We start from the raw sequence: 15,499 nt of genomic DNA, 5'->3' as shown, positions 1-15,499 counted from the left end.
TTTCATGCTCCTCTAGCTTTGAGGCTCAAAGTTGACTTTAGTATTGGTTAGGCAGTTAAGTATTTCTTATTGAAGTCGTTAGGAAAATTAATAAGCCCAGAACTTAAGTCAGCCTTTCTTTTCCCACAGGGAAGTGAGTTTATTCTGTAGAAAATGTGTTGTATCCAAGTATAATTAAACACAATTAGATTGTCACCTGCCACGTCCTTGCAAGTAGCACACCTCATTCCAGAATCTTCTGTGTGACTCCATTTGTTGTAACGAGCTCGAATTTGTATTTTAGGTGACATTTGAAATTTTAATATTGAGATATAATACTCAGAGTCCGGTGTTGTAAGGATATTGGGTTCTTAGGCTTTTGAAACATTATCTAAGTGGCGCATGCTGTATTAAAGAGAACTTAGTATCAATTTAAGAACATTATGGTTCCCGTAAGATGCCTTGAGAAGGTGTGACTCATCAAGCCAATAAGATGCAGCACATCTGCAAGTGACTGTCCACGGAAATTTCATAGACATCTTTTCACTTTATATTCCGTATTTCTTCTTCTTTTTTTTTAATTTTTTTTTAATTTATTTATTTATGACAGTCACACACAGAGAGAGAGAGAGGCAGAGACACAGGCAGAGGGAGAAGCAGGCTCCATGCACCGGGAGCCCGATAAGGGATTCGATCCTGGGTCTCCAGGATCGCGCCCTGAGCCAAAGGCAGGCGCCAAACCGCTGCGCCACCCAGGGATCCCCTATTCCGTATTTCTTCTGATACCTCTCTCATCCTCCCTGAGATTCTGCTTCAAGGGTCTATTCATTGAAAGTAGAGCAGGATCACCTTGTGGACGTGACCATATGATGTGGGCAGTAGTTTCTGGGACGAGTGCTGGGTGCAAGACACTGACAATAGGCATCATTTGGATCTGAACTAGGCATACGGAAAATCTAACTTCATCCCTACTCCAACACTGACACAATGCCATTGCCTTTTTACATGGGAGGACACAGAGGCACAAGAGATTAGGGGAATGGCCAGAGCCACATGGCTGGCCAGCGTGAGGCCCAGATTTGTGCCCTGGCCTTGTGACCTCAAACTCTCAGCTCCTAACTACTCTTCTATCCTGCCGGCTTTGCTGGGAGTCTCTTCCATATCGATTCTACTTTCTGCGATGTTTGGATCGTTGGTGCTCCCAGGGCCTCATGGGGAGAACACCACTTTCAAATCAGTCTCCCCAGGGCTGTCCTCACATGTCCTGGCTTCCTGAATGCCTGTGTTATAAAACCTCCCTGAGCCTGCAGCCTTGCCATTGAGCCAGCATTACCTGGTATTGAACATTATCTGAGATAACGCATGACCTCCTCCCCTTGTCTTTAGATACCGTAGACCAGGCATGGGAGTGGGACAGGTCGGGGAAAGAGGTCAGGAGAAAACTTGAAGAGAAATTAGACAGCAGGGTGGCCCAGCAGCAGGAACACAGACTGGACTTCCAGAAACGCCTGAAGTCCAAGGAACAAAGCCCTAGCTGGCAAATTAAGAACCCCTGGTGGTAGATTATCTGCCCCAGGGGATCCTATCATTTACCAGAGCAGAAATCACAAAATTACAGACACAAGAAAACTGTGTTTTAAGAATTGTTATCTAGGGACACCTGGGTGGCTCAGTGGTTGAACATCTACCTTCGACTCAGGTCATGATACTCGGGTCCTAGGATCCAAGTCCCACATCAGACTCTCTGTAGGAAGCCTGCTTCTCCCTCTGCCTGTGTCTCTGCCTCTGTCTGTATCTCTCATGTATAAATGAATAAAATCTTAAAAAAAAAAAAAAGGAATTGTTATCCAGGTAATCAGTAAACACAGAGAATGTTAATAATACGCACATATTGACTATGTTGTGTGCACCTTTACAGCATCGAGTGCTGTACAGGCATTATGTAAACTAATCCTAAAACAGATTCAGGGAGGCAAGGCTATTGTTAGCCGCCGGGCATAACAATGAAGGATTATGTTCCCTGTGAGCCACCAGGGACCTACACTGTTCTTAGATGTGTTGAGACTTCGTGAAAAAGAAAGTCCGCAAACTCAAGTGTAGGCAGAGGACTGATACCAAGAAAATGAAGGTAGCGCCTCGCCTATAAATGAGAATGAACCATCCTAGATGACTGCTAAATTAACTTGCTTTTTAAAAAAAGAAGTATAAAAATGAAATTGCTGTCTTCAACAGCTACAGGAGGGTCTGAAATCAGAAAAGTTACTGTTATCCCAGAGTAGAAGGCCTATCCGATTAGTAGTTGAATTCACTGGAGCACAGAGAAGCCATGTGCTCCCTCCACATTGGACCAGGTGACTTGCAGAGGCTCTACTGAGAGGCAGGTGCAGGCTGGGTGGGGCCAATCTGGTGAGGCTCGCCTGGGCTTTTACGCTCTGTAGCAGATGTATAATTTTTAAAAATAGGGACTATTTTGGTTTTCTCCTTTACATCATGCTCACACGAATGGTCACAGTAACCTTGGGGAAGTCGTTCTTTTGGCCTAATTTATTTACAAGGCGTCTTTTATTATGGTCGAAGATTATTTTCTTCTAAGATCAAGTGAATGTCTGCAAATATATGTGGGGTTTCCTGTGAATAGGGCTTTCAAATTAAAGCTGAGGAAGCTTTAAATGCATACAATTAAGCTTTGATATGCCTCAAAGAAGACTGTAGTCCTGCAAATTCTTGAAGACTGACCAAGGGAAGCATGAACAAGGAATAACTGTTTTGATCTTTTTTTTCCACCAAACCAAATTTTTGCAGGGGAATTTCCAAAGGCAGTGTGCTCCATCATAAAATAAAATTTATGAACGCAACAAGTCAAGGGCTAATGCATCTCTTAGGACAGAAAGTTCTTTTATCGCAAACACCATGTACTTATCTCCAGTGTCGCTTTTTTAATGCCGGTATCATTTAACTCTCAGTTGACTAAACTCTAAGGCAATATTTTACTGCACCAAAAACTCTAGTCACTTTGCTCAATCCACAGAGTGGCTAGATGTTAATAGAGAAAAGACTGTTCAGACACTCTAGTTTCCTTCCTTCTTTATTTTTATTTTTATTTTTTTTTATCCAATGGCAGGATTAAACAGAAATTTTAGTATCATAGAAAAATGAACTTCATATTTGGCTTAGTCTATTCTCTGTCATAATATTTCCTTTTCATACAGAACCAAGTCCCAAAAGAAAAGATTTGAAGAAGAATTAAATGAAAGGATGATTCAAGCAATTGATGGAATTAATGCACAAAAGTGAGTACTTTGTAATCTTAAATTACCATGCATTTTTTATTTCAAATCCTATGATTTGAAAATTGTGTCACATTTTCCAAGAATTTCACCATAAACTATATAACACTTGCCATGACAAAGCCATGCTTTTAGAGGCCATTCGTTCATTTCATCTCAATTGTCCTTAGTAATCTCCTTCGGTAATTAGAAAATGTTTCATTCCTGCCTAAAAAAAATATTCTCCAAGTAGATTACTGGAAAATAGCATGACATAAACATAGAAAAATCATAACAAGCAAAACGTGTTCAATAAGTAATATTTTTTAAAGATCAATAGGAATGCTATATAGGAAATTTTGAGTTGTGTTGTGTGACACTCTCTATTCAAAATGCATTTATTCCCTTGCACAACCAGGGAACGTGGACCTACCCATGTTCTAATTTGTCGAAGAGAGGCTTTGAGAATTAGAATCTGAATTCATGGCAGCAGTAGGACGAAGAAAAATTCTTTGGAGGACAAAATATCATTCTGTCGATGAAATCTGAAGTCTGTGAATGTCTGTTCAGTCTATGAATTGCTGTTGATTTTTAAATGGTCCAGGAGATGCAATGGGAAAAAATTTTTTAAAGTGGTAGCTCACACGGCCTGGACATAATGACTACATTCGTTGGCTTTGGAATTTTCCTTAGGTGCATGGGTCATGGCTGAATTCTGGAGGGCAGAAGATTGATGACAGTATGGTGCCTATGCCCATTAGACACTCAGTGAATGTTTATTTGTTTAAATTGTAGCAAACACATCAGTAGGTCCAAATGAAAAGCCTTAATGAAAAAGTTTCCATCCTTGCAAACCTATTTGATTTTTATCATGAAAGTTGACTCTTGAAAAAAGTATGAATGATTTTCACCTGAACTCTCTGCTTTCAAAACTATGTTGCACAGCTTTGAAAAATGTGTGCCTTCTCTAGATTGTTCCATATAAGGGTTAGTTTTAGAATATTTACATGACTTAAGAAAGAATCATATGAGTGTATATGTATGTGCGTATATGGGGTGTGTGTATGTATGTATGTGTGTGTGTGTGTGTGTGTGTGTGTGAGTGTGATCACATATATACACAATGAAGTAACTTAGCTGGGCTAGAATTGCAATTCACATATGCTGGCATGTTGAATTAATACTTGTTTAGAGGTGCCTTTGCGTGCCTTCCACCTGCCATGGGGCCCTCAGGACACCCCAGCAGTGCCAGGACAAATGTTCTGCTTTGCCTGGTACTAAAAGCAGTATAAAAGTCAACCTCAACTCTGCTGAAACCTCAGCACATCACAAATCGAGAAACTACATTACCTAGAATCTATTGGCAGCCCAAATCTAGGGAAGGGTCTGATTGCATGTAATATAGGTGGACAGATACATTCATTCAGCCAGAGGAAATCGCACCTACTACTCTGTGACCCACCAAAATAACACAGCATCAGAAGAAAGGGAACACCTCGTCCCTGACAAAGTTTAACAATTTCAGTAGTAATGGTAATAATAGAAAACCCGTTTATAAAAACAACCTCAGCATGCCTTCTTGCAGGACCTCTACCTTCTTTTTTTTTTTTTTTAAGATTTTATTTATTTATTCATGAGAGACAGAGAGAGAGGCAGAGACACAGGCAGAGGGAGGGAGAAACAGCCTCCCTGTGGGGAGCCGATGTGGGACTGGATCCCAGGACCCCAGGATCACCCCCTGAGCCAAAGGAAGACGATCAACCACTGAGCCACCCAGGTTCCCCAGGAGCTCTACCTTCTAAAATGACCTTCGTGTCCACCTTTTAGAGTATTCCAACTGAAGGAATCGTTAGAAAGCATAATCACTGGTCTGGCCTTATTTTTGTTCAGGTGGCTTTTGGAGTGTCTGTGCTGTACCATTTCATATTCAAATGCGTTTTGAGGGAACACCTTCATGTTTTAATGGAGTTTTATTCTAAGTGTTGTGCCCAAGATTGCAAATCCGAGAAACCACCAAGGAGCCGACACCGATGCAAGTACACGAGGGTTTATTTACAAGCTCGAGCTTGGGTCCAAGTATACTCCACACCGCAGAGCAGGAGATTGAACCCCGAAGTGGGTTACAACTGGGTTTTTTATGGGCTGGTCTAGGGGATTTTCAGAAGGGGTGGAGGAATTTTTTTTTCCCATTTCAATATGGGGGGAATGGGTGGGGGAGTTTCTTAAGATCTGATATGGGATTCTCTGAGCTCTGTTGTCTTTCTGATACGGGATTCCCTGCCAAGGGCATTCGGAGTTCTGTTGTCTTTCTGATATGGGATTTCCTGCCGAGGGCATTCTGAGCTTTGTTCTCATTCTAATATGGGGCTTAACTTGAAGTTCAGCTCTTATTCACAGGGGCTGAGGTGGCTGTACTTGTGCTAACGCTGAACTTAAGGTGGAATGGCCTTAATTTTCTGGGCCTCCACATAAGGTAATGTTTAATGTTGGTGTAACCACTTATGTTATAATTTTCCCAACACATTTTAGAAATGGGATAGGGAAAGATGTCATACTGAACTCAGAAGTCCAAAGGGAAAATGTTGAAATGGAAGCCACTTTGCATTTATTTCTTAACTAGCTTCCCTCCCCTTCTGTTAGGCTCAACTCATTACCTCCTCTTGTTCCTCCCTTTGATGTCCTTCTGATCTTTGCATTTCCCCTGGAGGAGTCAATGGGGACTCCTGGCTTGATGCATTATTCCTTTTTTTTCCTGCAATGGACAGGAAACAGTGATTTATATGCAGATTCTCGTGTCCGCAAGTTCATTTAGTCCCTTAGCAAGCATTTAGTGAAGAGCTCAGCAGCGGCAGCACGTGCTTGGCATCAGACATCCAAGACACAAGGCATGGTGTCACCTCTCAAAGCCCTGAAGGAGAGGAGAGAAACCAGCACACAGGTGCTCAGAGCAGGTGCCCGAGATTCTGACTGAGTCCTGATAGGCAAGGTGAGAGGAAAAAAGCATGATTGATACCTTCTGCGCTGAGGTGACCTTCCAGAAACTTCTCTCAGGAGCCTCACTGTGGGAACAGGGAGGCCTCATAGTCTAAGGTGCCCAGACCATCGGGCATTTTTTTTCTCCAGAGGAGTAAGGCTTTCCTGTAAGACTAATTTCTTTTTTTTTTTTTTTAAGATTTTATTTATTTATTCATGAGAGACACAAAGAGAGAAGCAGAGATGTAGTCAGAGGGAGAAGCAGGCTCCCCCAGGGGAGCCTAAGGTGGGACTTGATCCCAGGACTCCAGGACTATACCCTGAGCTGAAGGCAGACACTCAACCACTGAGCCACTGAGATGTCCAAGACTAATTTCAATAAAAGAGATGAGCTAGGTGATTATCTTCAAATCAGACTGCCATGTCAAGTTCTACATTTGCCTTTTGGTTTTTTGTTTGTTTTTAAGAAAAAGCAACTAGAAAGAGGTAATGTGACAGTTCTAAGAGGGAAAAATATTGGCCTTCACACTGAAAAAAGGACCTGGTGAGTTAATGAAGATGGTGTGCCCCAAGTTTCAGTGTGTATGCTGGGCAGTGCAAATGCACAAATACAGGACAGCAGGACCAGAGGGTCTCAGACCACAGGGCTCAGGAAGGGCTGGTCTTCCACATGGTGAGAGCCTCTGTCTAGCAGCATTTCCTTAGGCCTTGCTTTCCTTGACTCTCTTTCCCAAATGCCCCGGGATCTTAGTGCATCATCAAAGCCACCAAAGCTACAGGTTCAATATGCCCACACAGGTGAGTTAGGTCAGCAGGGCCACCATACCCGAAGACCACGACCAGGGGCTACAACCACAGACCTTTACTTGGCACAGTTCGGGAGACTGTAGGTCCAAGGACCCTGGTCTTGGTTGGGTTCTGGTGAGAGTTCTTTCCTTGACTGGTGGAAGGTTGCCTTCCTGCTGTGTTCACAGGGCCTCTGCTTGAGGCTGGGCAGAGTGAGACAGCAACTGAGTGAGCTGTCATTCATTCCTTCCCACCATTACGACCTCATTTAACTCTAATTATCTCCATAGAGGCCCCATCTCCACATAGAGCCACATTGGGGGCTGGACCTTCAACCTACGAATGGTGGGGACACAGATCCTCAGGCTGTAACAGTAGGAAAGTGGTCTTCCTTCTATTTTAGTGCCCTCTTGGCTGTAAAAACCTACATCCTTCCATTCCAGAATAATTCTGGGTAAGGATATGAGTGTACTCATTCCCCTCACTCAAGTCAGGATCTTATTTAGCATTTTCTTTGTTTGACTGGGCCTAGCACACAAAAAACTTTTTTGTAAATCACTGGAGAGTCACTCACTGTATATATAGCACAGGGGTGAGGTTCATTTTCTTCATCCCACTGCCACCTGGGTCAGGAAGGATGTCAGGACACTGTATGTAACACAGACGTTCTCCCTCCCTTCCTTCCCTCTCCTTTCCATTCTGTTCCCTCCTTTGCCTCTCTATTCCAATTCCTAAAAATAATATTTGACCTTATCAGCCCACACTAATCTTTCCTATTCCAAATACCCAAATCACGTTTATAAACATTGGCGTTTCCTGCAAATCAGTGAAGGGAACTGCTCCATCTCCGAGAATCTACAGACGACAAAGCCTGTGGGAAGAATATACCCTTCTTCCTTGTGAGGGAAAGGTCGGAGAAACCCCATGCTTGTGGCTGAGGAAACTCAGTATTAAGTACTAGGGACATGAGAAGTGAGACCTGGTCTCAAGAACTTCCTGTCTACCTGTCCACCTGCAGGACACAGGCAGGTGATTGAGGCCCACAGGGGCCCTGCTGATTGAGGTGGAAATGCTTTTACTTCCTACCTGATAAATTTCACTCTTAGTTTACTTCCAAGCTTAGATGACCCAGGGGCATTTTGAAATTAGAATTTTCTTTCTCAATAATGAAAAAAAAAACTGTTTTGAATAAGTTACCTGCATACATTATTCATAGTTTTATATTCATAATAAGTACACAGTTCTGAAGTGAATATGGTTAAAATGTATCTCAGATTTTATTTTCCACTTGCCAGTCTCATCAAATAGGACAATACCATATTTCTGCACTTCGTACAGTAATAAATACTAACAAAAGTTTATGTCCCTGATACCTAAAGCTTATAACCTTAAACCAAATACTTAAACCAAAAAGTAATTTTTTAGTTCTTTTTTTCCCCAGGGGTTGAATTTTCTTTATTTTTTTTAAATTTAAATTCAATTAGCCTACATATAGTTCTTACTTTAAATGGCATTCATTCTAGAATACATTAGTGACTTCCGTACCTCAGTCGAAAGTGCACCATCTGTGGTGCAGATATGGGGGGATGGTCCAGCTCATCATGACGCACATGCGGTGTAAAGTCCTGGGTACAGAGCTCTCCAGGTGGACCTGGAGATGTCCCTCCCCCAGTGTGGTGGTCTCCTGTGTGAACTTGTCATTTAGCCCTGATGAGAAGCATCAGTGTGCATTTAGAGACTCTGATCCACTATCAGTTGGTGGCTGCACTTGCCAATTACAAGGTAAAGTGTAACAGTTGACTTGACCTTCTTTCCCTGAACCCCAAATCTCTATCTCCCAAATAAACCTCAGGAAGTCGAAATCCATAGACATCTGACCAGTGGTTTGGAAAAGTACCCCATTAATAAATTCATGTGAAATAAATAAATAATTTTAAAAAATAGCCAAACTTTGGAAGGAGCCACGATATCCTTTGATAGATGAATAAAGAAGATGTGGTCTATATATACAATGGAATAATACTCAGCCATCAGAAAGGATGCATACCCACCATTTGCTTCAACATGGATGGAACTGGAGGGTATTATGCTGAATGAAATAAGTCAATCAGAGAAGAACAGTCATCATATGGTTTCACTCATAAGGGGAATATAAGAAATAGTGAAAGGGATTATAAGAGAAAGGAGGGGAACTGAGTGGGGAAAAATTAGAGAGGAAGACAAACCATGAGAGACTTCTAACTCTAGAAGGGGAGGTGGTGGGGGAATGGGGTAACGGGGTGATGGGCATTAAGGGGAGGGCATGTGAGGGGATAAGCACTGGATGTTATACTATATGTTGGCAAATTGAATTTAAATAAAATATTTAAAAAGATAATTGATAAAAAAGAAAAACCTTATGATCTGATAAAGGAACTGACATCCCAGTAGGGCTTCTTTTGGAATGTGAATAAAAGAGGTGCAGATAAGAAAAGAAAAGAAAAAGAGAAGAAAGAGAAAGAAAAGATTCATGTGAATTGATAACTGAACAGCTATAACAGTTTTTTAGAAATAAAACATGATTTTACGTCTAATGCCCTAATATATATATGTACTCTCTCTCCCTGTATATTAATATGCAGGTATAGTAATAGATGTCACTATATGGTTGTATACACTTACAGATATATGCATATATACACATTATATAGAGACATATATAATGTATAGACATTTATAAATCAGGTTATTTTTATTATAAAAGTATGTAGATTCTTAAGCATAATGACCCAAACCAGTCAGTAATATATTTTGCTGGTATTTATTTCTATATTTTTTTTCTCTATACACAGACTTCCGTGTTTCCTTGTATTGCTGTGCTTGTAAATGTGAGAGTGTGTGTCTTTCTATTTCACTCAGCTTTCTGTCATCAAATGTGCATTTATTTTATTACCAGGTGTGTGACCATACCAGGTATCACGTGCCTGGTTGGCTGGGTCTTTCACGAGGTGTCTCTCTTCCACTTGCCAGTGTATACAACATTCTAGAGAAGAGTTTTGTCCTTAAGCTCTTTATTTCCACTGCCTTCTCAAAACTGATTTCTGAAAGTCAGTGTGTGAGAATGCATACTTCATATACTTTTTATCTATTTTTCAACATCTAAGGGAATCTGTGTATATCACCTGTGTGCATTGATGTTTGCATTCAATGTACTACATTAGTGGTCTGAACCAATTGTTTATTGTATTAACATTTTTACCCATTTTTTGAAAACTGCATTCAAGCAAAATATTTTACTTTATAGAAATGCAAAACATGACAAAAATATTTTCTGTAAGTGAAAGAAGCAGGATCTTCTCTCACAGAATTTGAAGGATACTCTAAATGGTTTTGATGCTCTGATGTATTGCTTGCTATAGGCTAAGAAAAGCAGTGCTTCTCTATGAACCAGATTTTTCAGAGGATGAAACTGCCATGTGATTTCAATAAAACATCAGGGAATAAATTTATTGGTGAATATGAATCCTTTTGATGATTTATCTCCCTATTTATTTAATTTGGGTAATGTGAGTTTCAATTTGGTATGACAACTGGTTTGTAATAGTAATTTTCGAAGGAGGGCCATGTGTGAATAAGAGTATTATATTTGCACATCCCATTAGTCCTAGGTTCCATATTCCATTTTTTGGTATTATTTTTTAAATCTTCAATTTTGGATGATTTACAAGAAAGAAAGAAGAATGCATGTTATTTTTTTTTTTTTTAAGTTTCAGATCATTGGTTGGAAGTGTGGTTTTATGATATCTGTCTTTTTTTTTTTTATTTCCAGGCAGTGGCTCAAGTCTGAAGACATTCAGAGAATCTCACTCCTGTTCTACAATAAAATACTAGAAAAAGAAGTAAGCTACATTTTTTCCCTGATCTTTTTTCCTGAAATGTGAATTTAAAAAAAAAAAAAAAAAAACCTTCATGAAGTTGTGCTCTTGTTTTGAGCAAGCAGCACTGATACTGCCTCTGACTGTATCAGACCTATTTGCAGCTTGTCCTGTGATGCTTCCATGCACTTATTCTTCTACTGTGTGTCTCATGACCGAGTTTCTCTCTGGCCAGTCACCCTGCTCAGCCCTCCTGGTAGGGAAAGAAACTGCAACAGGTTTGAGATCCGGGGCCACAGGGAGGGGACAGGAGCTCATAACTGGCTTTCTCAATGGCATACTTTCTTAGAAAAGTCTTTAAAAGAAAACAAAATCCTTCCTGATAAAGTTGCAGTTTCCTTACACAAATCATTTTATTTTTTTTTAACAAAAATATGAGATATACATTCAACATCTGTTTGGGAGAATTAGAAACCCCAAACTTTTGGGATACCTGGATGGCTCAGTGGTTGAGTGTCTGCCTTTGGCTCAGGTTGTGATCCTGGGGTCCTGGGATCGAGTCCCACGTCAGGCTTCCCACAGAGGAGCCTGCTTCTCCCTCTGCCTGTGTCTCTGCCTCTCTCTGTGTGTCTCTCTCTCATGAATAAATAAATAAAATCTTTAGGAAAAAAAGAACTTCCAAACATTTAAATATTTGTTATCTAAATACTTTCTCATTGTGACCCCCCCCCAAAGTAAGAGCTATGATAGGCTCAAATAATAAGCAATAAGCAATATTTGGGCTTTACATGTCCAGCTTACCATTGATTTGCTAAAATGAATTAAGTAATTATTGCCCAAAAAAAACGACGACTCTTAGAGGTCAGTTTTATTGTATTTGCCTTTTGTATTGATCTAGAGAAAGGAACAAGTTAGAGATAATTTTTATCATCCAACTATATAATTACAGACTTATTTAAACAAAAGCTATTTTTATTAATGGCAAAAGTCACAGCACTGGTATTAAAATTCTGTTGAGGAAATTCAGTTCATTGTTTTATGAATATTGAAGAGAATATCCAAAATCCATCAGGGCTGGATTTAATAATTGCACCCAAACTTTATTTTGTGTTAGTGTTCAATGAGATCAATTCCCTGCTTATAACTCAACATTTCGACTACAGACCATTTACCAAAATGATGTTTCCTATAATTCATCATCATTATTGACTATTTTATCCTTGAATAACTTTAAAATTATAAATGCTGATAGTTACTTACTGTTTTAATGTTAAATGTTCCTGCTTGATAGAAGTCCAATTCCTTTATTAATACCGTGAAGAAATTCCAATTCATATCTCAACAGAAAGCCCAAAAGAAGGTAAAAGATAAGAATGCAGTTGAATGAATAGAATGTAATCACATTTCTGTAAATATGTGAATATAGCTTCTTCACCAGCATGTAAATTATCCTGGGTATCAAGTCACAAAATTCACACACACAAAAAAAATACTCAGGTAAACAGAAGGCCATCGTTCTTGGAAAATGCAGCTTTTGCTGATATTCCCCTGGTGTACATATTTGTGGAGGCCAACTTTGAGGCAAATTTTAGATAGCTTTGGGATTTAAGCTCACTTTCTGTCCACCTATCCCCAGCCTGCTCTTCAGGCCAGCAGGAGGGGTAGAAGGCAGCAAGACATAGCACAAGAGAAACATCAGTAACCCCCCCCCCCCAAAGGTCAGTCATCTTACACTAAAACCCTGCAGGCTCAACCCAAGAAATGTGTACTATAACTTCCTACAATTTGGGCAGCCATCTATACAGATATGGCTAATACCACCTGTCAGTATTGTCAGGAGGTTTCAAGAGCAATGGGCACAAAAATTGTTACTTCCTTTAGTTTTATGATAAAACCCTCCTCTGGGGAGGCAGTATAGCTTCTGGTTTGGGAGTCTGGGTTTGGGAGCCAGTCCTCCTAGGTGAAATCCCAGGTTTTCCTATGAGCCATGTTTTCCTAAGAATGTGAATCCATCATTCTGGTATGAAGTTCCTTCATCCAAAAGTAGGGATGATAATAGTTTGAACTATTCCTCAGGCAGTTGTGGTACGGGTTAAATGAGTTTGTTCATGTAAAGCATTTAGAGTGCCTGTCACATAAGGGACAGAGGTCATTGCCATCATTGTGAGGGCAGTGCTGGCTGGCTGCTTTTGTTTCTGTGTGATTCAAGCATGGACAGCCCCCCCGTGACAGCTACCCTGGTCTATGTATTGCCCTGGATGTTATGAAAAGCTGCGTGAACCTGCTCGTTGCAGGGAAAGAGTCCATCGGCCAGGTCCAGTCGAGCACATGGAATGATCGTAGACCTAGAACTAAGCCCACTGGCCTGCTCTGTCTTACAAACTTCCTTGATACCTCGAGGTAGCATTGAGATGAATAATAACAAACAGGACTAAATTAAATAAATAAGGTGAGGAAATTCCATCTCCAAAATACTCTTCAAAAGTAAAATATATGGATAGTCATTTGCTTTCCCCACACAGCTGTGGCCATGAGATCCACAAGGGGACCAGGACCCTGCAAGGCTCTTTACTCACTTGTCCCTCTGGTCAACCACTCTCTCCTTGCTGGCGTGATCCAGTTGCTGTGAAATGGGTTTCTGAACAGTTAGACTAAAAAATCCTGGTTTGGGGAAGAAACTCTTTCATGGCCTATTTGGAGGGAGGAAGTACTCATTGCCAGTGATGAATAGCCATTGTCCTTAGCTTGGGGTTTTTTTGTTTGTTTTTTAGTTTTTGGTTTTTTTGGCCACATCTAGGACTTATGAATGTGATGCATATACAGGTTGGCCACTGGCTGATGGTCTCAGCCCCTGTCTTAGGGAACAGCACTCATGGTTCCCTTCTTGTCCCTTTAGTACCGAGCCACTGCACTGCCAGCGTTTAAGTACTACGTCACCTGCGCCTGTCTCATATTCTTCTGCATCTTTATTGTACAGATTCTGGTATTACCAAAGTAAGTACCTGTGCGTCTCTGCTGGGACCCTCACCGGGTGTACTTCTCTCCTGGAACCCACTTATACTAAAGGATAAAGACAGGGGGTGGATTTCTAAACAGAAACTTCTATGACATGGGAGAGGGGCAGTTAAGTCAATATCTGCAAAGTTAAGCAGCTCTTATTTTTTCATTGGGATAATAACGCTTTTCACTTCTCATTTCTTTTTTAATGAGTTGATCTCCAGTCTTGTTTGTTTTCCTTTGGGAAAACTGCCTCCTGTTTTTTGGAAAAGGGAGAAAAATGACTAAGAAGTGAATGAATGAATGAATGAATGAATGAATGAATGAATAACTAATAGAGGACTTCGTGACCCTGAAAGGAACAGGAAGGGGAAGAGTTTGTCTGAAGGAGGGTCTGAGCAATTGGGAAAATGGAGTTGCTATTTACAGGGAGGGAGAATCCTGGGGAAGGAGCGGGGCAGGGCAGGACACAAATCCAGGGCTCAGTCCTGGGCATCAAAGACTTGTGTCAGTATCCTACACATCCAAGCAGTGGAGCTTCACAGAGGGAGGGCTGCGGGGGTCCAGGCTTCGTGGAGGAGCTGGGCGTGGAGTCGTGATCTGGAACAGCCAGCACATTGGCAGTATTTAAACCCACTGGATGGGATGAGCTCACCTAAGAAATGAGTGTAAAAAGAAAAGACTGTGAACCTTCTGAGGGGATATGTCTGAAACTTCAAAACCTCAGCCCTTACTGTTGCTATGGAGTAGAAGCTTTTTACTCTGCCAAATATAATTCCTTCTCTCTTTTCCCAGGATGTCCAAAGGGGCCAGAACACCCCAAAGCTCCCAAGTCCTGTTAGCAGAGAAAGGCTACTGGGATCTGTAATGGCAATGGGCATTTAAATGCCTTTTCTCTTTTTCAGCTTTTGGTTTTTATTTTTTTACCAAATTCCCTTTCATTTTGAGGGTCTGCCACTGTCACTTGAGAGAGACAAGGGGATTTTAATTCCTGCATGCTAACGTAATAGTTAAAAGAAAAGCACTCTTCCCTGAGTTCTTACCATCCTTGCTGAATACCACGTAATAGGTGTGAACGGAGCGATGATGGGAGAAGGAGGTGAGGACAGAGAGGGAGGAGGGACATGGAAGTTATCACATTAAAAAGAATTCCAGGGATACCATTATTAGGGACACCTCAGGGGCTCAGTGGTTGAGCATCTGCCTTCTGGTCAGGTCATGATCCTGGGATCCCAGGATCGAGTCTTGCATCGGGCTCCCCACAGGTAACCTGCTTCTCCCTCTGCCTGTGTCTCTGCCTCTCTCTCTGTGTCTCACATGAATAAACAAACTCTTTTTGAAAAAAAAAAAGATACCATTATTAACCCCCAGAAATGGTTTATAATTAATACAACTTTCAGACATTTGGGGGATAGTGTATGGTTGTGCTGGATTTTTCCTGTCTGCAGAAGTGCTTCCTCATCCATGTCAGGACCACTTGTAAGCAATACATTGACCAGGGGAAAAACACAGAAAGGAGAAAAGACCTTGTCTAAAATCAGCCTTTTCCATACACTGTTTAACTGTACACTTGATTAAAGTGCCAATGTCAAAAATTATCACTAAAAAGTGTAATTCTTCTCGCCTCGTGACAGGGAAGAGTCA

General features: G+C 41.0%; 1 protein-coding gene across 1 annotated transcript in view; it reads left to right on the top strand.

Annotated features, from left to right (window-relative positions):
* Positions 1 to 15,499, top strand: part of ADCY2 (adenylate cyclase 2) — a 385,343-nt gene that overhangs the window by 285,626 nt on the left and 84,218 nt on the right. The window contains exons 12-14 of the mRNA XM_055308552.1: positions 3,189 to 3,269; positions 10,813 to 10,882; positions 13,755 to 13,852. Of these exons, the coding sequence (XP_055164527.1) occupies positions 3,189 to 3,269; positions 10,813 to 10,882; positions 13,755 to 13,852 (249 nt within the window). The remainder of the gene's footprint in view (positions 1 to 3,188; positions 3,270 to 10,812; positions 10,883 to 13,754; positions 13,853 to 15,499) is intronic.

The sequence above is a fragment of the Nyctereutes procyonoides genome, unplaced genomic scaffold (assembly GCF_905146905.1).
Source record: "Nyctereutes procyonoides isolate TBG_1078 unplaced genomic scaffold, NYPRO_anot_genome, whole genome shotgun sequence".
Classification (NCBI taxonomy): Eukaryota; Metazoa; Chordata; class Mammalia; order Carnivora; family Canidae; genus Nyctereutes; species Nyctereutes procyonoides.
The sequence above is the reverse complement of the archived record's forward strand: the minus strand, read 5'-3'. Positions and strand labels throughout refer to the sequence as shown.